The sequence below is a fragment of the Clytia hemisphaerica genome, unplaced genomic scaffold (assembly GCF_902728285.1).
Source record: "Clytia hemisphaerica strain Z4C2 unplaced genomic scaffold, Clytia hemisphaerica genome assembly, whole genome shotgun sequence".
NCBI classification, from domain to species: domain Eukaryota; kingdom Metazoa; phylum Cnidaria; class Hydrozoa; order Leptothecata; family Clytiidae; genus Clytia; species Clytia hemisphaerica.
In genome coordinates, this window is record NW_027103464.1 from 90,170 (window position 1) to 116,043 (window position 25,874).

The 25,874-nt window shown below is 35.9% G+C and overlaps 2 protein-coding genes across 2 annotated transcripts in view; both read left to right on the forward strand.

Moving 5' to 3' along the window:
- Positions 1-10,082, forward strand: part of LOC136798291 (U5 small nuclear ribonucleoprotein 40 kDa protein-like) — a 30,750-nt gene extending 20,668 nt beyond the window's left edge. Inside the window, exons 11-12 of the mRNA XM_067054880.1 lie at positions 7,680-7,783; positions 9,683-10,082. Coding sequence (XP_066910981.1) covers positions 7,680-7,783; positions 9,683-9,738 — 160 coding nt within the window. The 3' untranslated portion in view covers positions 9,739-10,082. The remainder of the gene's footprint in view (positions 1-7,679; positions 7,784-9,682) is intronic.
- Positions 10,083-12,587: 2,505 nt separating this feature from the next.
- LOC136798292 (doublecortin domain-containing protein 2-like) lies at positions 12,588-24,184 on the forward strand. Its single transcript, XM_067054882.1, has 10 exons — positions 12,588-12,955; positions 17,371-17,410; positions 17,766-17,854; positions 18,170-18,242; positions 18,748-18,800; positions 20,019-20,162; positions 20,774-20,819; positions 21,214-22,183; positions 23,025-23,093; positions 24,015-24,184. Exons 1-10 carry the CDS (start codon positions 12,669-12,671, stop codon positions 24,143-24,145), a joined length of 1,902 nt encoding a protein of 633 aa, XP_066910983.1. The 5' UTR covers positions 12,588-12,668; the 3' UTR covers positions 24,146-24,184.
- Positions 24,185-25,874: the final 1,690 nt, after the last annotated feature.

Here is a 25,874-nt window from a genome sequence, read left to right on the forward strand (position 1 = left end):
GGGCTTTCCCAGAAAAAAACCGTACACCCCCTGTTGAGGAGGTCAATTTCCGTTCCTACGGGGTAAGGTTTGAAATGTTGCGGAATTCAATAGGGGTTTACAAAAATCCATTAAAAATAAGCGGAATTCCATGGGGTATTGTTTGAAAACCCACAAAAATTTGGAATTCCAGAGGGTTTTGACCCTTAAGTTTCTTGGAATTCCAAAGGGGATACAATATTTTCAGTTGGAATTCCAGGGGTAGCTCATACGAAAGGTTGGATCCTCAACAGGGGGTGTACGGTTTTTTTTCTGGAAAAGCCCAATATCAAGATAATCAAAATAATTTTCAAGCCCATGGCTGTTGAAATTGAATATTTCCGTCTGCCAAATAATGATTCATACATAAATGATGTCCTTCTTTAGTACAATCTTGAAATTTGGGCTTAGTCTTGTATGTTGTCCACGCTCTAGTTCTATCTGATGATTCTTGTTGTCTCCAATGCGTGACATGTTTCAAGGCATCAAGGCCGTACCGCCCGCGCGCATAATACCCCGGGTTCGGTCTGAAGGCTGACCAATAATCTCCCATTCGGATTTTAGTATTGATCCCCTTGATCCGACTCGTTGGGAACGGATGTTTTAAATAGGGTCGCACGATTTGAATAATGTCCGAAATTTGATTTACATTCTTATATAAGTCGTATGGGAGAATGATCGTGCCGAAAGCCTCTATATTCCATTTCTTTTTATAAATTCCAATGTAGTCACAAGTAACTTCTTTAAACAGATTAACATTTCTCGTGCATTTTGTTGGCGTTGTGTTTAGCTGTTTATCAAAAGCCATGCCGAGTTTTTTCCATTCCAATTCATATCTCTCAAGGGACGTGAAATTTTGACTGCGGAATAGTACGTCTTGATCTATATCCAACGGTAGACTATCTTGCAGTTTGACAGCCGCCAGACCTGAACCGTCCTCGCTGTTAAAATGGTAACCTAACTTATCGAAGAGCTTTAATGTATCGATAAACATGAAATGCAGGTCCCTCATACAAGCTCTTTGTTCAAGCATAGTCTTAGTTTTCTTATTCTTCTTTTCACATTTCACTTTCACTTCAATGTCAGTGAATTCAAAATGTTTATCGAGAGTATCATCGTAAAATTCCGAGATACTATTTCTTGTAGCGAATCCAAGCCAATCATTGCGACTTAGATTCTCTAAATCACGCCATGGCTCCATATCGAAAACACTTGAGAGGTGTGACGTCATAGTTTTCAATTGCTTACTCATTGTCGATATGATTTCCGGATAAACTAAAACGTCTGGACATTTTGTCTTAGCTTTAGCTTCCAAATGACCCAAAAGAACGCCTCTGTTTATTGCAAAGGGTCCATTCAAATAATCGCAAAAAACTCTTTGTTGTTGATTTACCACATCGTGACCGGATACAGTTTTGTATTGGCTCCAGATCAGTTTTGATTGATAACATCCAGAACTCCAATGGCTGTCAGGATAATTCACCGACCCGGATATAACATCGGAAGCTCCTTTCATTAAAGGATTCAGAAAAGCTTTAATATTGAATTTATTTTCGATCTTCATCAACTTTCGTGTTAACATAATATATTTGGTAGGACTTTTGATAACAAGGTTTAATAAAGTTTTGGCCAAGGAATTACTTTGATCAAGATCTACAATTTCACATTTAAAGTTGGGCAATAGACCTTGAATTCTGGTTAATCTTTTTGAATATTTATTGTAGATAGATCGATTCAAGCCAACAAGAATATTAGTAGATTTACTCCAATTAGGGGCAACATTCCCGATGCTTGAAATCTCATTGATAGCGTTTAGAATGATGGTGATGTTGTTGCCAGGGTTTTGCGTCTTAGATTGACCATAGTTGATCTTGCTCAATCGAGTGACCATTTTCCTAATAACATCACTCAACTCAGGATTCCTTTCAAATCTTTCAGCACGTGATAGTTGCTTGAGAAACAAGTCTAAATATCTCGTACCGTCGGTCCATTTTTCCGTGACCGAGTTTTGTCTCTTAGAAGCTGTCACGTGTGGAGTGTTTTCATGGGTGCTCAGATAGGTGCTCATTTCAAAGGCACACACAGAAACTATTAATAACGACCGAAATAAAAATGTTGGTTTCTTCAGATTGTTTGACATGATGATTTTGATACGTTATTTTCTTGCGATGTTAAAAAGGTGCATCTAAAAAAAACAAAAAAATAGATTTAATAAATAATAAAACAGCCGTAATGACGGCTGCAAACTCCGGTAATTGTCATGGGTCAGCCTTTCTTAATATATCTAACATAAAATTTAAAAGAGTATATCACTGTCATCGAGGCAAAAGGTCCAATCTCAAAATTAGTGTCTGAGAAAACTAAGATGTTTTGGACCTATCCAGAGGTCCTAAATTGACCGTTGTCTGTTCGTTCGTTCGTTCGTTCGTTCGTTCGTTCGTTCGTTCGTTCGTCGTTTTACCAGTTTTCTCGCGTTTTTTCTGAGTCTTGGCACAAAGATGCAAAATGGAAATGCCCAAAATGTGACGGAGCCCGATTTTCGAAAAAAAAATTCTGGCCGAAAATGCCCGAAATATGCCGGAAATATGCCGGAAAACTGTTTTTTTGGCAATTTCTTCAGATTTTATCATTAGTTTTTTCAGATTTTTTGCAGAAAGATGCGTATTCGCAATGCTCACAACATGACCGAGTTCGATTTGCTTTTTCTTACTCTTTGGCAATTTTTCTATTTTTATCTGATTCTCATTGTTAGGTAGGTCCATTTAGCATGTGGCTTGTTTCTGTTTGGCTAACCTTAAATCTTGAGCTTGGCCCTTTTTTCAATGTGTTTCCAATCTACTTGAAAAAACGGTCAATCTCAAAATTTAAGGTGAGCTTAGCAGAAAAATTCTTAGTTTTCTCAGACACTAATTTTGAGATTGGAGCTTTTGCCTTGATGGCAAAGGATCTGAGGATCCAAAAGATCAAAAATGGTCCAGCAGGGCTTGAAATATAGCCTATAAACCAATAAATCCCTCCAAGATCGAAATAATCGATGAAATCAAGTTGAAGGCCCGAAATTGACATTCTCACTCGAACTTCAATTTTCGAAAAATGGTAAATTAGCCAAAAGTGCCAATAAGTTATGGCACTGATCTATAAAAATTCTATAAAACTCAATTTACAGTCTCTGTGATAAATCCATGCCGTGAGCAATCTGTCAACCTTCAAAATAATTTTGTTATAAATACAATTGTCACGATTACTTTCTTTAAGTTATAATTGATTTCCCCGTAAGCTTTCTGATTGGTTCAAATTTTATCACCGAATTTTTCTATATTCAACCGTTTAGATATTTCTATACATTCTATTCTATTCATGTCTATACAGTTGAAATAGAGAAATTATATTATGCCCTTCGTGCCTTTCGAAAAAAAGTTCGTGCCTTTGAAAAAAAAGTTCGTTGAAATAGAGAAATTATATTATATTATATGGGAATTATACGCTTTATACTTTTTTTCGAAAGGCACGAAGAACACGAAGGCACGCAAGGCACGAAAAAAATCACTCTGATTTTTTGAGGTGATATCTAATTTTCGGAACGAAATCAAAGTTTCTTTTCATCTAGCTCGGGTTTCACTAAAGTGGCCCGGTAGTATATGGTAATATGTTTTTGCTTAGGTGGACTGTAAAACAGTCCGCCAGATTTTCGTTGTTTTTGGAAGGATAGATAGATAGATGGATAGATATGCCCTCCGATACATCAGAATGGGTCCTACCCACGGTGGAGTAGGAATCACAGGGCAAGCAGACATTGCAACCCTGCAGAACTACGCGGGAGAACGGATGTCCTCGCAGGTGTAGAACCTCCTAAGTGTCTCGGCACACCACAATTACCCATACTCTTGTATCAGAGTTATGGTACCCAATTCCCCTCACATGGCATGGGTTGACCTGGGCGAAGGAGCATTCACTTGCCAAGTAAATCGTAGTGCCACGGTGGGTATCGAACTCGAGCCTCCTGGACAGAAGTCAAGCACGATAACCACTACACCACTACGCCTGATTTTGGAAAGTAAAAACAGTATGAAGCAATGTTTTTATTTGAGAATAAGGGATTGCAAATCTGTTTTTGATGTTTGTTTCTCATTTTTGATTAAATCTTTCAACTCCAAGTAGTTTTATTGTTATTTGGATTTGTAACAATTTCTCTCAAAATGACGACCTCTTCAAACGCTCCTAGTCTACTTTAATGTACTCAGCGTCATAAAAACTTATCAAAAGGCAAAGTCCAGCCAGAAGTCTGCTTTTCATCAAGTTGTTTTTTAGAAAACAAAAGTAGATGCGTATTTTTCGGAATAACATCCGGAAACTATAGCTGCACCAAACAGGCGATAAAAATAAATCGACCGTAAAGTAAACGGGAATTCTTGACAATTTGGAATTCGTGTGGAAATAGCGCTAAAATACCCGAAAAGATTTTAACCGATTCGAATAGTTTATCTACAAAAATGCCTGGATTCCAGCTGGAGTTGCTATTCTGGATGATCAAGATTTTAGAAAGTTCTGGAAAATAGTTAAAGAATGTCCATGATGAAAATGGCCTAACAATTAAGAATAATGCTAAGAATATCATCATCATGGAATTTTGGTACTCAAGCTAAGAATGCCATTTTTAAAGCATTTTCCAAGACGCCAAGTAAGGCTCACTTCTTTCACAAAAATGCCATTTTATGCTTTAGACGTAAATACTAAATATTAAATCTAGTCTGAATTAGGATCCTAACCTAAGAATGCTGTAAGGATATTTTAGGATGATTTTCCCAAAATAGTTAAGAATATCCATGATGAAATGGATTTACACCATTCTTATACAAAAAAAAACCGTCTGGTAAATTCTTCTTCAAACATGCTAGACCCTTGAAAAAAAACTTTTGAATAAAGATTTTGTGGCTTTATACTGTCTTTTTGCTAAGAGCAAGCAACCATTTTAACGATTCATTGCTTCTTTTTTACAAAAAAAGTGAAGGTTTGTCATGTTTCACCACAAGACAACAGATTTAAATATCTGAAAAACCTATAGTGCAAAGGTTTAAAAATCTGCATTATTGTTGCTATATATATAAAACCTGAAATACAAATTGAAATTGAAAGTAAAATTGATATTGCTTAACCTGAAATACAAAATTGAAACTGAAATATATACTGCTTAACCTGAAATACAAAATTGAAACTGAAATATATATTGCTTAACTTGAAATACAAAATTGAAACTGAAATATATACTGCTTAACCTGAAATACAAAATTGAAACTGAAATTGATACTGCTTAACCTGAAATACAAATTGAAACTGAAATATATATTGCTTAACTTGAAATACAAATTGAAACTGAAATATATATTGCTTAACTTGAAATACAAATTGAAACTGAAATATATATTGCTTTAACTTGAAATACAACTTGAAACTGAAATATATATTGAAACTGAAATATATTGCTTAACTTGAAATACAACTTGAAACTGAAATCTTAACTTGAAATACAATTGAAACTGAAATATATTGCTTAACTTGAAATAACAAAATTGAACTGAAATATATATTGCTTTAACTTGAAATACAACTTGAAACTGAAATATATATTGCTTAACTTGAAATACAAATTGAAACTGAAATATATATTGCTTAACTTGAAATACAAATTGAAATAACTAGTCTTCTTGAACCAAGTATAACTTAACTACTTTGTACCAGTCAACATAACATGACACTTTACGGGACAAGCTGGAGTTTTTACAAGCTCTTATTTGATTTGGTTGGTCGTTACTTTTTCTAAAGAACGCGTCATCTCTATCACTTTAAATGACCAATTAGTGAAGTATCTTGTAAAAACTCCAAGGCATCTCAACTTTATATGAGTCAACGTAGCTATAACTTTGTACGAACCAACGTACCTATAACTAACGTACCTGTAACTCTCTACGAATCAACGTACCTTTACCAAAAATCATATCTCTATCCAGGCATATCGTGTTTGTACTGGAAGTTTCGTATTTTGTAGTTTTGTAGTTTATGGAATTTCTCTAGAGTTTTACTTGGGAAATAAGCATCCTTAAAATAATTTTTCAGCCTTTTCAAGCTCTCGACCTAAGTCTGTCTTCGAATTTTTGTATGCTTATTAAAAAAACATGTATCAAGAATATCACTTTGTTTCTTTAAAAGTTTGTTTACGTGTGGGACACGATTACGAGGAAGGAAGTTGGCCTGCTCCTTTAGAGCTTTAGCTTGGGCGGCCGCCAATCCCGGGGGGGGGGCACACGGTTTGCAGACTGACGGTATGACCGGGCCAAAAATTGGCTTTTAAAATTGCACCCTTACAGTGCAGCAAAAATCAGTGAAAATCATACCCTTAGAGTGCATTTTCCCCAAATTTTCGATCCCTTACGTGCAAAAAATGGTCAAAATTCTTGCATTTTTGGTCATAAATCTAGCATTTTTGGTCAAAATATCTAGATTTTTCAGGAATTTTCTGAAATTTCTACCCCCTCGGGTGAAACAAGGCATGTCCCAAATACATTTTGCGTGACGCGCACCGCTTCCGATTATTCCTTAACGTTCATATATAGCTCAAAAGAGTCATATCAACGAGCGGATTTCGAAAAGTGCTGGGTCAAAAATTTGCATTAAGCCAATCTCAAGATATCGGTCAAAAATTGATTTTGACGTTATAAAATACATCGAAAAAACACGTCATAAGTAAGATTCAAATGACGTCATTATTGAAAAACAGCGATAACTTCAATTTTATTAATACAATCAACACCAAATTTTGACTGGAGTTGTAAATTAATGATTCTGAAATATTTGTTCAAAAATTTTCAGAAAATTTGAATGACGTCATTTGTTGTCGGGAAAAATTAAAATACGTCAAAAAATGCTGACGTCATCGTGAATTTTCAATTTTTTTTTCATGAAATATTTAGAATCGTTACTTTACATCTCCAGTCAAAATTTTGCTTTGATTGTAGTAAGTTAATCAGAATTATCGCCTTTTTTCAATAATGACGTCATTTAAATTGTCTTTTTGACGTGTTTTTTCGATGTATTTTATCACGTCAAAATCAGTTTTTGGCCGATATCTTGAGATTGGCTTGATGTCAATTTTTGACCCAGCACTTTTCGAAATCCTCTCGTTGATACGATTCTTTTGAGCTATATATGAAAGTTAATGAATAATGGGAAGCGGTGTGCGTCACGCAAAATATATTTGGGACATGCCTTGTTTCACCCGAGCTTACAGTGCATCTCTAGTTTTTCCGACCCTTACAGTGCATTTTAAACATATTGGAAAAGGTACCCTTAGGACCCGCACATACCCGTCGGTCCTTTTGCCCAGCTGCCCCCCCCCCCCCCGGGCCGCCAATCCACCATCGGAATATCAGATAAGACGTCACCTTGACTTAAAGGGACACAAAAGTACTGACGAAATTTGTAAACAAACCGTATGCAGTGGGATACAAAATCAAAACAAATATGGCTGATTTTGATTTTTTAAATTGTTTTTCAAGTTTGTTTTGGACACGTGACTTTAATTGTTCTCTTAAATGACACATGGTTCGCGCAATGTTTACATTTTGTCCCTTTAAGCATATCAAGAATACTACTTTGTTTCTTTAAAGGTTTGTCTACGTGTGGGACACGGTTACGAGGAAAATTTTGTACAAATTACCTGGACACAATGGATCCGTCAACGACGTTGATTTTCATCCTACTGAACCAATTTGTAAGTATTAGTGATATTCATTACGTAATGTTTAAATGTTTCTTTTTTTTCCACGGTTTTTTTGACAATAGCTACAAATTTGAAAAAAAAATTTCCTCTAGGGCAAAAATAAAAACAATAATGTAGTGTTTCCGGAAACCGGCCGGGTGAAAATGGAATTTTTTTCTGACGCGGCCGCAGACTATGGGTTCATCTTTAAATCAGTTTTCCATGTCTAGATCTCGAGATATTTTGGTTTATATATTAAAAATGATCGATAGTCAGCAGTTTTTCAGCATATTTACCCACCTTAAAAATGAAATATCTCAAGATTGGAACATCGAAAGTTAACAAACCATACCATTTTCGGATACTACTAATTCAGGGCTATCTAGCTGTAGGAATGCTCCCTGAAAAATGCTGACGTCATCGGAAAACGTCGATTTTCGCCTTAAAAATGCCATTTCTCGGTACCAGGTGGTCGAAACTTAACAAATCACCCCATTTTCTTTATCTACTTTTCACGCTGAGTCTGTAGCCTCAGATATTTGATTTTCAGACTTCGGAAAAACCGTTGATAAAGGGGGGACCCTTGATAAGTTCTATCGATTAACCAAAAATTGATTCACTCGAAAACGGCAGGAGATTCGAAGGACAATTTTTTTTTGTCAATACTACACCCTATTAGGAGCATAATATCAAAAATTTGCTCTGATCTAAGGGGTGCCCTACGAAAACCATTTTTAAGGCCTTTTCTGAATCTCGGACGCTGGTCTACTGTGTGGGCTAAGAATTTCGGATATTTTTGCGTCTAAACCAACGGGAAGTCGTTTATGGGACGCAATCGATTGAGTTGAATTGAAGCTCCAAATGGTTAGAGTTGAAACTGTTATTTCCCATCTAAAACGCGAAAAGCTTAAAGGCTTGGGGACACGATAAGTTTTTTTCGCGTTGGTGCAATGCAACATGCTTCATCCCACCAACACAAGAAAAAAGTGTGTGTCCCATGGTTTCTTTTATTGTTTCATGGGACAAAAAGTGAGGGAAATACCCAAAATACACGCTGATTTTGCCCATGGGCGAAAGTGAGAGAACACACAAATGTTATTAAAAGTGTTGTCGATTTCACTTTTATTGGTAGAAAGAAAAATGGGGTGGAGACACGAGAAAGCGTTTCAGGTTGGTGGGATGGAGCATGTTGCATTCCCGGGGGGGCACTGGGTTTGCGGACTGACGGTATGTGCGGGCCAAAAATTGGCTTTTATAATTGCACCCTTACAGTGCAGCAAAAATCAGTGAAAATCATACCTTAAGTGGATAAATTTTCGCGTGGACTTTTTTTCGCGAATCGAAAATCGAAAATTTTCGCGTGGACTAAATTTCGCGAATCAGCCTCTTTTTCACCTAATTTCTTTCATTTTCCTAGGGGTTTTGGCAAAAATCATAATTTTAAATTTTTCGCGTGGACAAAATTTCGCGAAAATGGCCAAAATACGCGAAAATCGCGAAAATTAATCCACGCGAAAATTTATCCACTTAACGATCCCTTTCGTGCAAAAAATGGTCAAAATTCTAGCATTTTTGGTCAAAATATCTAGATTTTTCAAGAATTTTCTGAAATTTCTACCCTTACAGTGCATCTCTAGTTTTTCCGACCCTTACAGTGCATTTTAAACATATTGGAAAAGGTACCCTTAGGACCCGCACATACCCGTCGGTCCTTTTGCCCAGCTGCCCCCCCCCCGGGGTTGCATTGCACCAACGCGAAAAAAACTTATTGTGTACCCGAGCCTTATGTCTCCAATTTATCGCTTGCTTGAAGGTTGAAAAAAAACTTCCACTCAATCAAAGAATCAGATAATTTGATTCTCAATACGTGATGATCTAATTCTCTATTGTCTCGTTTTTTTGTTTTTTTAGTGTTGTCGGCTGGTAGCGATAAGAAAATCTTTCTTGGGGAACTTTTTGCAACGTGATTTTCTCCCAATAATCATTGCATCTCAAATTAATACTTTGCTATGAAGGAGAGTATAATATAATGAACATTGTTGACCATCCGATGGCATTAGACTATTTTTGCAGCTGCATCCATCAAATGCAATGGGTGCGAGGAAAGAGTTTTGAATTATTAGTCAATTTTTTTAAACATTATACGAGTAAAAACATTTTTAAGTTGGAAAACTTGTAATCAAGCCCGTCATAGGATATTTTGTAAATATATTTTTTATCTCATTTATTTTAAAGAAAAAAACGCCACCATTTGGACCAAAAAGTCCATATTTCCGTAAAAGAATCTGCCCAGGTTGATGGGTCGCTTTAATGATTTTCAATCAGATTGGGAATAAATGTTAAATGTGATTTATGTGTTCCCGTTTTCATATCAGACACATATTTCATATCAGGACAGTGTCTTCCTATTGTATTATGCTGATATAAGCAAAAGAAATTTGTTTCTTTTCCTCTTTCTGATCAATCTTGCCCCACATCCATGTCAATCGAATGTGAAAACGCTCGTGAATTAAAAGTGATAAGTAAGCAAACGATATCACTCTTATTCAATAACAAAACCTTTAAAGCACTGCGATGGATGAGCTGTTATAAAATTAGGCCCTGACTTGTAAAATATTCTAAAATTCATTCGGAATAAAGCGAAGTTTCTTTATCCTGCCTTTTAAAATGCTTTTTTTCATTAGACCTCCACCGCTGGGGGGCCTCTATGATTAGGATCCTCTTTCATCTTAATCTGGGAGTGTGACATCATTTTTCCTTACAGTAGAGATTTTCTTCGTATCATTCCCCGGGGCGGGGAGGGGCACTCGGTTTCTAAATGACGTCATGTGCTGCTAAAAAATGGCTTTCAAAATTGGCGGACCCTTGCAGTCGGCATTTTAGCAGTGAAAAGGTGCCCGTACAGTGTAGTTAGATTTCACATCTTATTATGTTGAAGTCACCTGAATATGAGCCTGAGATGTTGACAAAAAGTGGAAACAAATTCAAATGGTGCGACTCAAAACTGTAAAGATACATCAGATTTTTATACTGTCAAACTTTCAATTCAGCAGTCCCCAAACACACCCTTACTGTGCATCCAACTTAAAGGAAGACCCTTCTTTGTACTGTAGCACGATCAACAATCATGGTTGAAATATATTGAGAATTCCGGTTATTTTAACGGTTTTCAAGATTTAAAGTTCCGGCGAGAAAATCTCTTTAATCTAATCGAATAGTTCAATTTGGGAGGGGTTGACAAACTTCCAGGCTATATTCTGAGCCTTATTGGACTATTTTTGAACTTTAGGATCATTGATGAGTTTAAAGCCCGAAGGGCTAGAGTTCAATCTCTAACCTTTCTCAGGCAAGAAAAAATGAAGCCTTAAAAAATGCGCCGCATTTTTGACGACAGATTGAATCTAGCAATTCCTTTGTTTACGATTGATCTTTGATGTTTCGAAATTTAGCGGTATATTTTAGTTTCAATCTGTCATTTGTGTAAAAACCAGGCGAGCCGTGCAACTTTGGTAGGATTTGTTGGCTTCAAATCCTACCAAGGAGATTGACTTCTAGCCCTTCGGGCTTTTTGAGACTTAGGATCCTAAACAATGAAGTATAAGACTTATACTTCATTGTTTAGGATCCTAAGTCTCAAGTCTAGCGTTAAAACTCTACCCTTCGAACCTACTTTAGAGCGCTTACAAATCTATTGTGGTTTCAAAACTTCCCGGTAAAGATAGATAGATATGAGCCCTCCGAATGCATTCGGGACGGGTCCTACCCACGAAGGCAAGGAATCACGGCACTGACAGACACTGCGACTTGACAGGCGCGAGGTGCCAAGCTATGGCGTATACCATGACACTCGAACGACACTGGGAGAGCGATGCAAACGCGAGTTCAAACCTTATGAGTGCCACGGCACGTCACAATGTCTGTCTAATCTACCCACGCTCTTGTATCAGAGTAATGGTACCCAATTCCCCTCACATGGCATGGGTTGACCCAGGCGTAGGTATATTCGCACTTGCCAAGTGAATCGTAGAGACACGGTGGGGTATCGAACTCGCGCCTCCCAGGCGGGAGTCAAGGATGATAACCACTATACCACTACGCCCTTCCCTGTTAATCTCCCTTTTTTTCTCACATATAATGACCTTGATTGGGTGGTTGTATCAAAAGTACACCCTTACAGTGTATTTTGCAGTGTATTAGTTGGATTTCAATCCGAAATGGGGGTCCCATAAAATTTATTTGAAAACTGTTTTAACTTTTGATCGCTAACTATTGAAAATGAATGGAGGAAAAAAAGGGGTGATGAAATAGATATATAAAAAATTAGTGAAGAGATATAAAAAAAAAATACTTTCTTTTTCTTTTTTATTATACAAGTGCTCCTTTGAGGTGGTGATAACGTAGCGCAATCGTATGAAAAAATCATATGAATTGAATAAAAATTGTGCTACTGTTTTTTCTTGCTTCGTTTCCATGTGAATACTTACTCTCAAACAAAATAACGAAAAAATAGGGAAAATAAGGTCTATACAAATGAATAATTGATTTCATAACAAGTTGTTTATGAGATTTATAAAAGAAAAAGAATGTGATGTTTTTGTTCAAAAATCCATGAAAATCTAATCTCCCGAATATAAAACCGCAACATGACCCCCGCGCTATCAATATCTTTTCTTTTTTGAACGTTTAGGCGCTTCATCACGGGGCGCTAAGATCAAAAGTAAATGAACATTCTTCACGTTGCTCTGGTTACCATGAGCAAGCAATCGATCATAACAAGGTCCGCCATCTTTCAAATCTGATCAAAACATCACATTTTTTAAGAGAGATTTTGCTTGTCTTGTCAATCACCTGATCTTTTGTATGTCGTTTTTTGTCAGTTGTGTTGACAGATTGCTAGATGAAGGCTGATAACAAGTACTATGAGAAAACTATGGCAGCCATGAACATAACTATTTGCCCAAATGGGGACCAATATGTAAGAAAAAGGCTTGTCTTGAATAGGAAACGTATTCCCAATCTAGAAGTTTTGTTGGACAATGCAACACAATTAATTGGTGCTAGAAATTGTGTACGGTTGTTGAGAACCCCTAATCACGGAACCAGAGTTCGTGATCTTGACAGTGTAGTGGATGGTGGCCTTTATGTTGCCATTGTTGGTCCATCTGAAAAATTAAAGAAATTAGAGTAAGTATTTTGCTATATTGCCGCCAGCAGCAGCAGAGAGACGGGGATATTACCTTTTTGCCAGGCGCAATGTCATGTTGGATAATTATAAGCTCCAGCGCCAGTCAGGACCTCATTTCACTTTATCGATATTACGCAAACGGCAGTGTGCGCTAAATAATCTTGGTTTCGCTTTCGATTTCAAGCAAAGGTCTTAGCAACAGGGCGCGCGTACATAGCAACGGGGCTGGGTAGAAAAATCTAAACATAGAATTAAAAAAAAATACCGATCATCGTATAGAGCACTAAAAAATACCCCCTTTCTATGTTTAGTTTGTTCTACCTTGGATTATAACTGAAAATATCTTCAAAAAAACCTTCGTCCGCTATCAGCCGCGCGGTAATCTTTGCCCGCTTCAATTCTTAGATAATGAATAAGAGAGTCGGCTTAGCTAAGTCGTGCTCGCGGGCGATAAATTTATGTTTACTTATCTTGTATATTTTAGTAGTATTTATCCAATGAAAAAGGATGTTGACAAAATATGCACGGCGCTGACAAAATATGCACGGCATTGATTATGACATCATTAAATATGTCAATGTCGATTCAACGCCCGTTAAAGAAAATAATTCGTAGATAGTTCTTTATATCTTGAAATTTAGAAATACGAGCCAAAAAATATCAAATTTAATATTTGTTTCCTATCTAGATTATATTAGCGTTAGAATACGGTAAATTTTCACGAAAAATATTTGGCGATGGCGGTACGCCCAATCGCGCCCACGGGAAAGTTCCAATTTTTAATTATCGGGAAATCGGGGAAACCGGTTCACCACGTAGATAAAAACGTACGGAATGAAACCTGACAGAAGGTTTTCAACCAGATTTATTCAGATAAGGATATAAGAGGTTCATTACTTGTGGATTTTAAAACCTACATAACCAAAAACGAAAGTTGTTGGGAAGGAAAGAGTAAACGCAAGACAGAAGGTTTGGTTGTGTTGATCAGGTATGTTTTTATTCTATCCGAACTAATGTTAAAAAAGACCAAAGAGGTCCTGACTGTCCAGCGCATACTGTGAGGCGTGACGTGAAGTCAGGTAACTTGCATCATCATCAGTGGACCTGTCTGGTCATTAATGATGCAAGTTACCCAATCTTAAGGTATAAATCCTGAAATAACTCCACTTTTTGATGTCGCTCAAAGGAAAAAAACAATCAATAACTAAAATTTCCCTTACTTTTTCATTGAAACTGAGAATAGTTATCGTTATTTATGTGCTGGAGTTTTAATTATCCAATATATATATGATATGACATCACCCCACACCAATATAGTGAAAGGTCTATTGAATGATATACTGTAGGTGTTCCATCATAACCTGAAAATGTATCTTCATTGTTTCTTCATACCACGCACGCACTGCTGAAGCTCTCAACAAGAACAAGGGATGTGTGAGTTAGCTATAAGCAAAAAGCTCGTACCCATGTCTTTTTTTAGCTGTTAAAGCATAATAATTTTGATTGAATTGATTTTTAGGACATAAAACTTGAATATTCAAAATCTACTCAAAATTCCGCTTCCACTGATATATAACATGTTAGGGTTATTTACAGGTTACTGTTGTCGTTTTTTTGGATTTCGGCCTAAAAATGACCCAATTTTGGCCCAAAAAGTGATGAAACGCCAAAAATCACAAATGTGAAATATGAAATTATTTTTCTGAATTTGTAAGAAACATTATTATTTTAATGTCAAGTTGTCATAAATACATACAAGAATGAGAAAAATTAACTTTGAAAGTTAAAACATACACTAAATCCTAAAAAACGGCCGGGTTTTTCCAAAAATAGCCTATGAAACATTTTGATCAAAAATGAGAAAATCCACCTTGCAGGACCTCTAGTTCATTGTAATTCTGGATTTTTGACTCAATTTTTGTATATTCTGATGAACTCTACCTATTTGAAGAATTTTCCAGCAAAGAAATCTCAATATTCAAATACAATTGACGAAAAGATAAGGGAATTTTGACATAGGCCCAAATTTTCCGTCACGGCGTGACAAAAACTAAAAAGGGCTACAGAAAATCTTGTGGGTTAATTTTTGTATTTCTTTTTTAGGTTTCTGATTAACACTAATATGTTGATGTTTCATGGAAAAAATGAAGACCTGATTCCACTCTCTTAGATTTTTACAGGCTATTGAAAATTTTCCGTCACAGCGTGACAAAAACTCTGACCTACTACTAGTCAGTGAAAAAATGGATTTGAAAGCCTCAAATCATAGATTTAACCAGTCCAAGTCCTATACAAAGTTGATTCAGCTTACAAAAGAGACCTTTTGATTAGTTTTTTGAATCCATAACTGAAAAAACCCTCTAATAAGGACATATGATTCCGAAGCAGTTTTTTCAGTACTGTAGCAGCAGGTTCAGATTTAGCCTATGTTGATTTCTTGGGAACATAGGCATGTTACATATCAAATTGTCAGAAATTTTATGCAGATTTCAAAAATGGTTAGAAGTTGGGGTTGAAAATGAAGTCAATGAGAAGGAAATGCAAAACTTCATGATTTTTTCTCCTACTTTGGCCTACAATTTTACAAAAACCTGAAAAATGCAAGAAAAATTTTTTAGAGCGATGTTAAGCTCTAATTTTTTTTGCTTTTTGCTACAAAATACCATAGGTTCCTATAAAAATAGGTTTTAGAGAGATTTGAAGACCTTCATTTTTTGACATTTCTAAAATTTTTGGGTTACACGCCAAAAGAAGTTCGGGGCGAAATTGTAGGGGTTTTTTTTGGGGGCGCTGTACAGTAAACCTAAAAGTTGCTCAACATTTGTAGAAAAAGAGCTTGAATTGCTGGTACTTCTAAGAAAAAAATCTATAAAGTTAAATGAATCATGACCATGAGCCATATTTAAGGAATTTTAATGGGATTAGGGATTCAATGAATTAAAAGCGCTTTATATTCTATTTACATTCTACGTCGGTATATGATTGTCAAGGGAGAGCGAGGTGGATGCGTTTAAAGCTGGCGTAATGAAATCGGGCGTTAGAATGGCGATGCACCTCTCGTCTTGAAAAGCTTTGACTTACACCAATATCTTACTTTCTATCCACTCCTTACGCCAATACGCCAAAAGAAATTACTGCCTCACACCGAATATATTTGGCGTGCTGTTCACTAATTCCAGCCTGGGTGAAAACAAATATATGCAATCTCAAAATTTTGCAGGGCCTGTGAGAAGCAAGATTTTTCTCATGAAAATGTTATCAAAAAATTAGAAAAATCCCTAGGAAAATGAAAGAGTTTGTCCAAAAAGGGGCAAACCCATGAAAAATCAAACCTGAGAAATGCAATTTTTCTGATTTTTTTTTGACTGCAAGTATTAGTTCCCGGAAAAATTAGTTTGAATAAGGTATTTAAAATCAAACACATATTTAATCTCAATTAAGTGCTCACTGCTAGTGCACAAAGTAATGCAAAATAGTGTAGTTTTTCTAATATCAGTATGACATGACCAAGACTGGTGGTGGCTGAAAAATGAGATTCAGAAAATTAAGCAATTTCCTCATCACACAACACAAGATTTTCTATACCTTTACAAAAAAACCCCTTTTCAATCTAAATGCCGGCTATCCTGGGAAAAATAATGGAAAAATCTCAGAAAAGTCAGTGGAATCTTACCTTGAAAAACAATGGAAGTGAAAGTACTGTACATAATGTACTAAATTATTTCTTGTCATTATTTCATGCTGGAGTCAGCTGGAGTTTTTTTACTATTCAACATGACATTTGTGATTAGGAAAAAAGGTTTTATATAAAATAATTTAGTCAGTGAAGATTGGTGTTGTGGTATAGTGCACATCAACCTTGATTCCTGTACAGGCGACCAAGGTTCGATTCCCACTCACAACGGTTCACTTGGCAAGTGAACAAACCCTCGCCCGGGTCAACCCATGCCATGTGAGGGGAATTGGGTAGTCAGTTCAAGGTGCTGACGGGATGCTTACTCAAAGCATATAGTTGCGAGAATGGGCTCCCAGAGCCTCCTGTAACTCAACCATAATAGAATATAATAGAAGATGAAATATGAAGAAGAAAAAAGACAACTTCTATTCTTTAGTGCTGAATACTCTTAATTTTGTTAAAATACAGAAGTTCAGGTACTTTGAAGACTCCTGATTTCAGACATACATGAAGTGCACTTAAGCATTATTATCTAGGCTCAGATATGGCAAAAATTACCTTCCTTTGCAGTGCTTTGATGCACAAACTTGTAGGAAAAACAATATAGAACTTAGAAGTCCATTCGTTTAAAACCTACCCTAATCTTCGCCTGCCATTTTTTCAACGAATGCTTCAATTATAACAAATATTATAATTATGTACCATGTATTATCTTAAACCTTTGATTAATATTTCTAGGTATAATGGATCATCAAACCCGCAACCAAAGCAAACACATGTAAGTTTAGTTTGAAAATGCTGAATTTTTATTATATTTAGCAATGCGATCATGCAATTTTACTGTATTAATATTCCAGTGGTTTAAAGCTCTGAAAATCAATTCATGTAATGAATTTTTGATCAGATCGTAAACCTTAAAATCTAGGCCTATTGTTTTACTTTGTTAATTTATTTGTTAATTATTAACTCAAATTGTCCTACTGGTATCACCAAAAGGGAAATTCGTGAAATCAAGGTTATAAAATGATTATTTTTAAAACAAATAATCCGCCCTAATAATATGTTGGTAGTTTTTTCGTAACTTTTCTAAAACAATTTTAGATTAGACTGAGACTTCTAGATTTCAATCTTAGGATGGTGGGAAGCGAAAGCCAAAGATCATAGCTCAAGGAAGAGCTTTCCAAGAAGGTTTAGCTGAGGCTTCGAGATACAGAATCATTTAGTAAGTTATCTTTGAGGGTTTTTATTGTCTTCTTCTCAAAGAGTGCTTGATAATTTAAAAGAACAGTATTAGTAGGTATTTCAATTCACTGAAGATCAGCGTGGATGCGCCAAGAAACTCTAAAATTGAAAGAAGAATTTAGTCCACTTTCATTTACAAATTATTTCACTCGACTTAAGTAATGCAAAATAATGCCCTTAATTTTACTTTGTGATTAAAGATTGGCATCTTGTTGCGAGGGTCATTAGCACTTCGCGCTTTTATGATGCCTTGCGTTGAAAAATATACATGATTACTTTTACAATTCAATTTCAGTGTTTACCCAAACGGTGGAGACAAAAGAACAAAAATATTGCTTGATAAAAGACTGTTGTATAGTTTGGAGAAGGTAACATTATTTCAGTACAAAAGCAAGTATTGGGTTACTACGGCCAAAACTCTCTGAGAGTACCAGGGTTGTTTGGGGGTTGTCGAGTGTCCCTTAAAGAAATAATTTCCAAAAATTTTAAAGATCATTTTGTTGGGAACTTCATACATAAGAGAGTAAGTCTGTGCCCGCTGTCGGATGCAACCCGAAGGCTCCTCTTTCGTTAGCTCTATCCACCCGACAGCAAGAGGAGGTCGCTGCTCTTTCTCCCAGGATTTCCTCACTTACCCTTAATCCTTCTATTTAATTGCTAAGCGTCAGAAGTCAAAGGTATTGCCCAGCTGGGGATCGAACCCAGGAACTTGCGCACAGTAGCCGAACACTCTACATTTGTACTAAGTTCGCTACATTCGATACATGTCATAGCTTTCTGAACTTTCTCTCATTTACATGACATTTATACCACAAATTTTCTTTTCATCATCAGATTGATTTTAAATTTCAACTTTGCTTTGGTTTTTTTCAGGTACTCCAATACATCTCAGATAAGCTTCGAATGAGAACGGGTGCTGTTAGAAGGTAATTGAATAATTTTATCAAACGGCATTTTTCCTACTGTACCGTAGCCACCGGGGGGGGGGAGGGGGGGAGGCAAATTTTTTTCTTCAGATTATGGTGTTTTTTTTTAAAAAAGTTTAAATTTCGTCAACGTTGTCTGTATATTTACTTATTTATATGATTTATTTGCTTAATCTCTTCTAGTTTAGGTATCTTTTTTTAGGTAAGATTTTTGTTGCTGAAAATTGACTTTCGGAGAGGCAGTTTTAGCTAATCTGGAGGGTATAAAGTCCAAAAATTTTCCTGACTCGCTCGTCGGCCCCAACCATGGTGGGGCCTCCTTAGATACTAAACATATAGGGGCCCCCTAAAATATAATTTATGTCTACGGCACTGTCCTACATAGTTTTAAAAGGCTTACGAGTAACAATTTACTTTTTAATAAAGTGAAATGTTTATGTACTTTTTAAAATATGTTTTCTTTTAACGTCTTATGGCTAATATTATTCACCCACTTATTTACAACAAGGTCTGCTTCAAGCTAAAATTGGTAAAGGGGGTCTAAAAGCCAATTTATACATACTGTATACCTAAGTGGATTAAATTTCGTGAGGATTAATTTTCGTGATTTTGGCGAATTTTGACCATCATCGCGAAAATTCGTTCTCGCGATGATATTTTAGATTCCAGATTTAGTATACGTAATCACATGATAACGAATGCAATTCGAGAATACTTACAAGAGTGATTTTGTTGTTGTTAATTCCGATCCGAGTCCGAAAGGACGAGGAAAATTCGAAACAAAAAAATCACGAGTGCAATTTTCGAATTGTATACGAGTTATTATGTGATTACGAGCTAATCGCACAACGAGTTTCACTACTTTTTCCCCGTTAGGAAAGCAAATTACAATTCATATTATTTCTCCTTTGTTTTCTTTATTGTTGTTTATAGATTTTCTTTCTCACAAAATGAATTTCGAATGCAATTTAAACGTTCGATGAAAAAAAAGTAAGATAAAACATTAGAATCAATTTTGTAAACATCGGCGCCGCATCGAAGAGTGTGATTAACGATTAATTGCTCTCTACAGGATGCAATTAACGATTAATTGCTCTCTTTGAAGGAGCGCCAATTAAGAAAAAAAAACTCATCGTGCGATTATGACCAAAGTCCATAGGAAAATGAAAGAAATTGGGGGAAAAAAGGCTAATATTCAATTATAATTTGATATTTCAGCATCTATTCGACAGATGGTCATCTTATAAAAGATGTAGCATCCATTCAGAATAACAGTACGTATGTAGCAGTGGGATTCGGTCAACGATTGGTACGAACCTCTTATGATGGAAGCAACAAAACAGAACTACTAACACCTAGAAGGTAATTCGTTTTTAATGATCTTTATTTATTTGGTACAATTAATTTTATAAGAACAAAAGGTTTCGTAGCCAAAATATTATACACCGAATTCCTTATGAACTAAACGAAAAAAAAACGAAAAAAACTCGCAAAATGGTAAAAATAAGAATACTTTAAGAACATTCTTAGACTTAAAACTGAGTTAAGAAAGTTGAGAACATCCGATTGTTTAACTTAAAAAAAAAAAAAGTTGCATCCAAAACTTCTAACATGTAGAAGATTAGAATACAACAGCTTCAACTTTTTGTATGATTCCCGGTGTACTACATTACTGACATGACAGACATTTTTAATGTCCCATCTTCAACCCTGGCATTTAATTTTTGAGATAATTTAAAAATTCAGCTTCCCCAGTCCTCAGGTTTAATATTGAGTTGAACAAAGGTACTTTTGGGGTCATAAATCTTTTGGGATATCATAAATCTCGTTTAAATATTGTAACAAAACAAAAGTAAAGACTTAAAGCTCTGTGTTCTCGGAACGTTTTATGTAATCTTCAATGTTCTTTGAATCCTTTTGCTAAAGTTGACCGTATCCATGCAAAATCTGTTATAAATTATCTATTGTTTCAGGCCTGTTCAAAACAAATTTTCTGGATCTGACTCGTCAAGAAAGAAGGTATCTATAGTATTATCGCCCTATCGCAAATAAAACAATAGGTTTTTAAATCTAGACATGTGTCTACGTGAGGAATTTGTGTTTTCCAGTGGACACCTACCTTATGGCTTAAAATAGTTGGGGCAAAGGAGATTATCTTTGAGTGTTCCAATAATTTCTTACCGTCCTTTGAAGCTACGACTGTGCTATGTAAATTACTTAATAAGACATGTTCTATTAAAACTTTACAGGTTACACAAATATTGTTCAGGTATTGATTTACAGTAATCGAGAGTCTAAATTTGAACAACCTGAAAAAGAATTCACGTTAAAAATTCATAAAGAAAAATTTTCATCCTACTTTTTCCATGAAATAATTATTTTAATATTGTCTATTTTTGTTCTGTTTTTCCAGTTCGGTAAAAAAACTCAATCGAAAGAACAGCATAACAAATCACCAACTAAATCATCGGCTGATACGACGACGAATTTATCGTCAATAATCGATGACGAAAACGATAAAATCGATACAATCGATGATTCAATCGATAAATTATCAGACCGATTAGACGATACCGTGAATGAATCGAATGATTTTGTTAAAAACACGTATACTCTTGAACGATTGGACGAATTCAAACCTTCGACTGAAATCGATCGAACTCGAGATATTATCGAAGAGGATGTCCAATCGATTAAACGAGAAGGGACATTCGATAAAGTAGACAATACCGATATCGAACAGGACTCGATTGATATCGAAAAACAATCAAAGAAAACAAAGAAAAAATCGAAAGCTTTCGGAAGTTCATTCGATAAAGCGTTAGCGAAAGCTGAACGGTCTTCAACGATTGACAGCGTCAAATCAACGAAACAGGATGAAAACGAGCGTGAAAAATCGATTGAAATCGACACCAAAAATCGAAAAAAACCTGAAAACAAGAAAACTTCACCAAAAGAGAAAGGTGGAAAAATCACGATCGAAAAATCGAAAAATGAAAAGAAAAAGAAATCTTCGAAAAAAGTGAAAGAAATAACACCTATTCCGAAATCTCCGGATGTTTCTTCAAAATCACCAGAAATACCCTCAAAATCGCCGGTACCACGCTCAAAGTCGCCGGAAACAGGTGATGAAGAGCCAATATCTCGTTCAAGGCGTGCTTCATCGATCCGAAGTAATCCTACAGATTCTCTTGACGATACTACTGTAATGAAATCGCCGGAAAATATCTCAAAATCACCGGAAAATCTTAGAAAATCACCAGAAAATCCCAGAAAATCACCGGAAAGTGTTACAATTTCACCGGAAGTTTCACCAATAAGTGATGTAGAAATATCGGAATCTGATGACGAAGAAAATGAGAAAGTAGATAATCAAAAATCTGGTAAAAATATTTTTGAAAGTTTTATCCAATAATTCATTTCGTTACTTTGTTTGTATTTTCCTCAGTATGGGATGTGGCACCACTTCCGAAAAACGGTGATAGTAAAAATCCCCCCCCTGGAAAATCCCCGGTAATTTACGTCCTAGGAAATCCCCCTCCTCGATGTATTGCCCTCTCCCTCTAATTTTGACCCATAGTAAATAAATACAGAAAATTAGACAACCATGACAATCTGCACCATTTTTATGACAAATTTCCAATCTTATCATTTCAGGTTTTTTTCGGATTCAAAAAAATTTGTCATCAGGAATTTCGGAAATTTTGTCAATCGAAATTCTTTGAAATAGCACAACTCAATAGCTATGTAGCATCGAGAGCTCTAAGTCTATTTTCCTTTTGGCTCACTTGTGATATAGCGCCGTTTGATGTTTAAGTTTTAACAATTACAATGGCTTCTTAGCGGGTATTACTTTCCAAAAAGACCTCCAACAATGATTGTTGATATAGCTTAGTCCAGGACTTATAAAGGTCAGTGGTTGTATTATCTGTACACAGACCCAGTATCTACGGCTTATTTCAAAACTCATTGCCGTAGAGGGTCTGTTGTCATTATCTCATTTGAGATTTTTCAAACCGACCGCTGCGATGGAGTGTTGGTGAGGAAGGGGAGACAATTAGAGAAGTGTTCCTATTTATAAATCATACTTCATCGCAGAGGTCTCCGTATGGGAAATTCTTTATCAAGCAGACAATGCGCATAGAGTGTACTATGAAGCGATAAACGTGAGATACACTCTGGTACAGAGTAGTGGTTGTACCCCATATTTTGTTCCTATTTCAGATTCTCCGACGTTGTTCCAAGCAAGCGGTGGACAAAGTGAAAAAGCGAAAGCCGTCACTGAGAGTAAAGGTATGAAATACTTATACGCTAGCCTGGGAATCCAAGCGTTTAACTTTTTCCATAGTCTAGCTTATGATATTTTTGCTGCTTGTTTAACGCTTGGCGCAGGTAACTCGCCTGCAGGGAGATTTTTCCCTGCAATGCAGGTTCAGTCTGATTGGCCAGCTTTCGGCGTATTACTTAGCAGTGCTTTCGCGCGCATTTTGATCATTTCGATGCGTGTGCATAATTTATGGAAAAAGCTGACTCTGCAGAAAAAAGGAAAACAAATGAAAATGAAAACATAAATTCATTTCGAAACAAAGTGGCTTTTGGCTGGAAGTTTAAATACATGTGGCTGATATTTTGAAGTGATTTTTAGTAGTTTTGAAAGTCTTTCAGAGCTTGTGAAAAAGTTTTTATGGTAAGTTGATTATGTGTGTTTGCCTGGGTTTCCAAAGTTCAGAAAGTCTGTCAACAAGGGTTCACACACAGACTGTTTATAACATTCTGTGTCACACTAATCTACCGCTACACCAAGCTCTATAATCTTAGAACTTTGTGAGGTGAGGTATTTTTTCTAAGATTATGAGCTTGGATCCCCAGGCTACTTATACACCTGCCAAACCTTAGCAGCGTGTCAGCTTTTTAGTAGACTGGTAACAAAAACACATTTTAAAGTCTTTTTAACGACGGTATCGAAAACACAAGTTTGCTCTTGTAAAAAATGTATAATGCCCTTTTTGGAGTGATTAAGTCTTTGTAAAAGTCTTTTTAACAACCTTATCAAAAACACAAGTTTAGGATTGCTCTTGTGGAAAATGTAAAATACCCTTGCAATCTGAAAATGGATCATTAAAATTATGACCATATATGTAATGAAAATGGATCATTAAAGTTTACTAACTGTACTATACCTTCTTTACTACACTCTTGTTTTTCTTTTCATAGACACAAAGACGGAGAAAACAATCGACATGGTACCTGCTGAAGAAGTAGATGAAGAAATTGAAAGTGAAAGCGAAAGTGAAAATGAAGACGAAGGTGAAAATAATGGTGATGGGAGAAAAAAGTCAAAATGATTTGAATTTGGTTTTTCACTTAGTTATGAGTAAATTAAGGTAAGAAAAACAATTCTGCATTATACAGTCAATTCTCTCTAATTCGAACCTCCATCATTCGAATCTTTCTGTAATTCGAACTAAAATATAACAATAGCGTTAAGCTTTCGTTCGTTGTTGTCATTAATTCTGCCCTTGCAGTTTGATTACTAGCCCGAGAGTGTCATTTTGGGCCCGACGCGAAGCTTAAAGCTATTACTATTATTATCCATATCAGAGATTCAAACAACGTTTTTTTTAAGCGTCAGCCAAGTCTTTTCGCTTCAATGCAATGACTTTAACAAGTTTCGAGTACCCTTGCGAGCGGGCCGCAAATGACCAAAAGGTGTTTTTTCTGACGTTAGTTTAGTCTTTTCGCTTCAATGCAACGACTTCAATAAAGTTCCGAGCGGGCTGCAAATGACGTTATCGCCCTATAACCAGGGCGGTTAATGATATTTCAGCCCTCTGAAGCGCGACGCCTTAGTTTTCTCAGCACGGGTATGACTATTTGAGTCATAGAACCTTTCAATACCGCCCGCCGTTCGAATCTTTAACGGCTTACTTAATGACCTCTATATGGATAATAATATTGGTTAAATAGAATAATTTTTTTAGCCCCTTGAAGATCGAACTAGAGAGAGTCAACTGTACAAGCTTTTTTTATAAGAATGGTGTTTTTTTTTCATTTCATAATGGATATTCTTAACTTTTTGGCGAAAATCGTGCTAAAATATTTTTACGATTTTCTTTGAGGTTCCGATATAAATATGAAAGTATAATCTTCGGGCTGATTCTGATACTCCGCGCTTGTTGCGTTGTTGACTCTAAAGCCAAAGGCTCCGTAAGAGAATCAGCTCAGGTTGGCGCGCCACTTTGTTCTTTTCCATCCGCAAAAACAATTGCACAAAAATCAAACGTCACTTGCATACTTAAATCATTAGAACCAAGGCCCTTTCGCTTTCGTTTTAAAGCATAAAAGCAACGTTGTTTCCCCCGCTATTTTCCCCGGGATAACCGGTATGAGATTGGAAAGGATTTCTAAAGGAACGTTTCTTGCGTTCACTACTAAACTGCCTAATTTTCCGAAACTTATTTTTCAACTACCAGAAGTCTTGGTCTTTTTTCCGCTAGAAAAGAGGCAAAAGAATCTTAACGTGCGGAAATGAAAATCTTATACAAAACGACGGTGCAGAACAAGAAATATTTTGAATGATTAAAATTTTGATTTTCACTTTATAGAAAAATTCAATATATGAACATCGATTTGATTGGATGGTAGCGAAAAGGACTGGTTGATCTTACTATTCTGAAGAATACTCAATAAAGATAATTTTACTTAAAAACAAACGAACGCAGCTGCTGTAAGTGACGTCATCTGAATACACAGGTTGCAAAATTAAAGTCTGGAAGACAAATCACGCTTTTACTCGAAATCTTTATGTGCTTCTTACATGACATCTGTTTCTGATTGGTTCGAATTTATCGACACAAATAAAATTGTCAGCTGTAAGTTGTAAAGCAAGTAACATGGAAATAAAATCACGTGAACTTTTCCGAGTAATCACATGTTTTGACTGCATTGGTATAATTTTGCAACCTGTGTATTCCTCATACAAAAGCACAGCGTTTAACACAAGGAAAATCAAAGAAACATGATTTGTGTGAATCCATGGTAAAAGGTGCTATTTAAGATCTTCAAGTTCTCGGC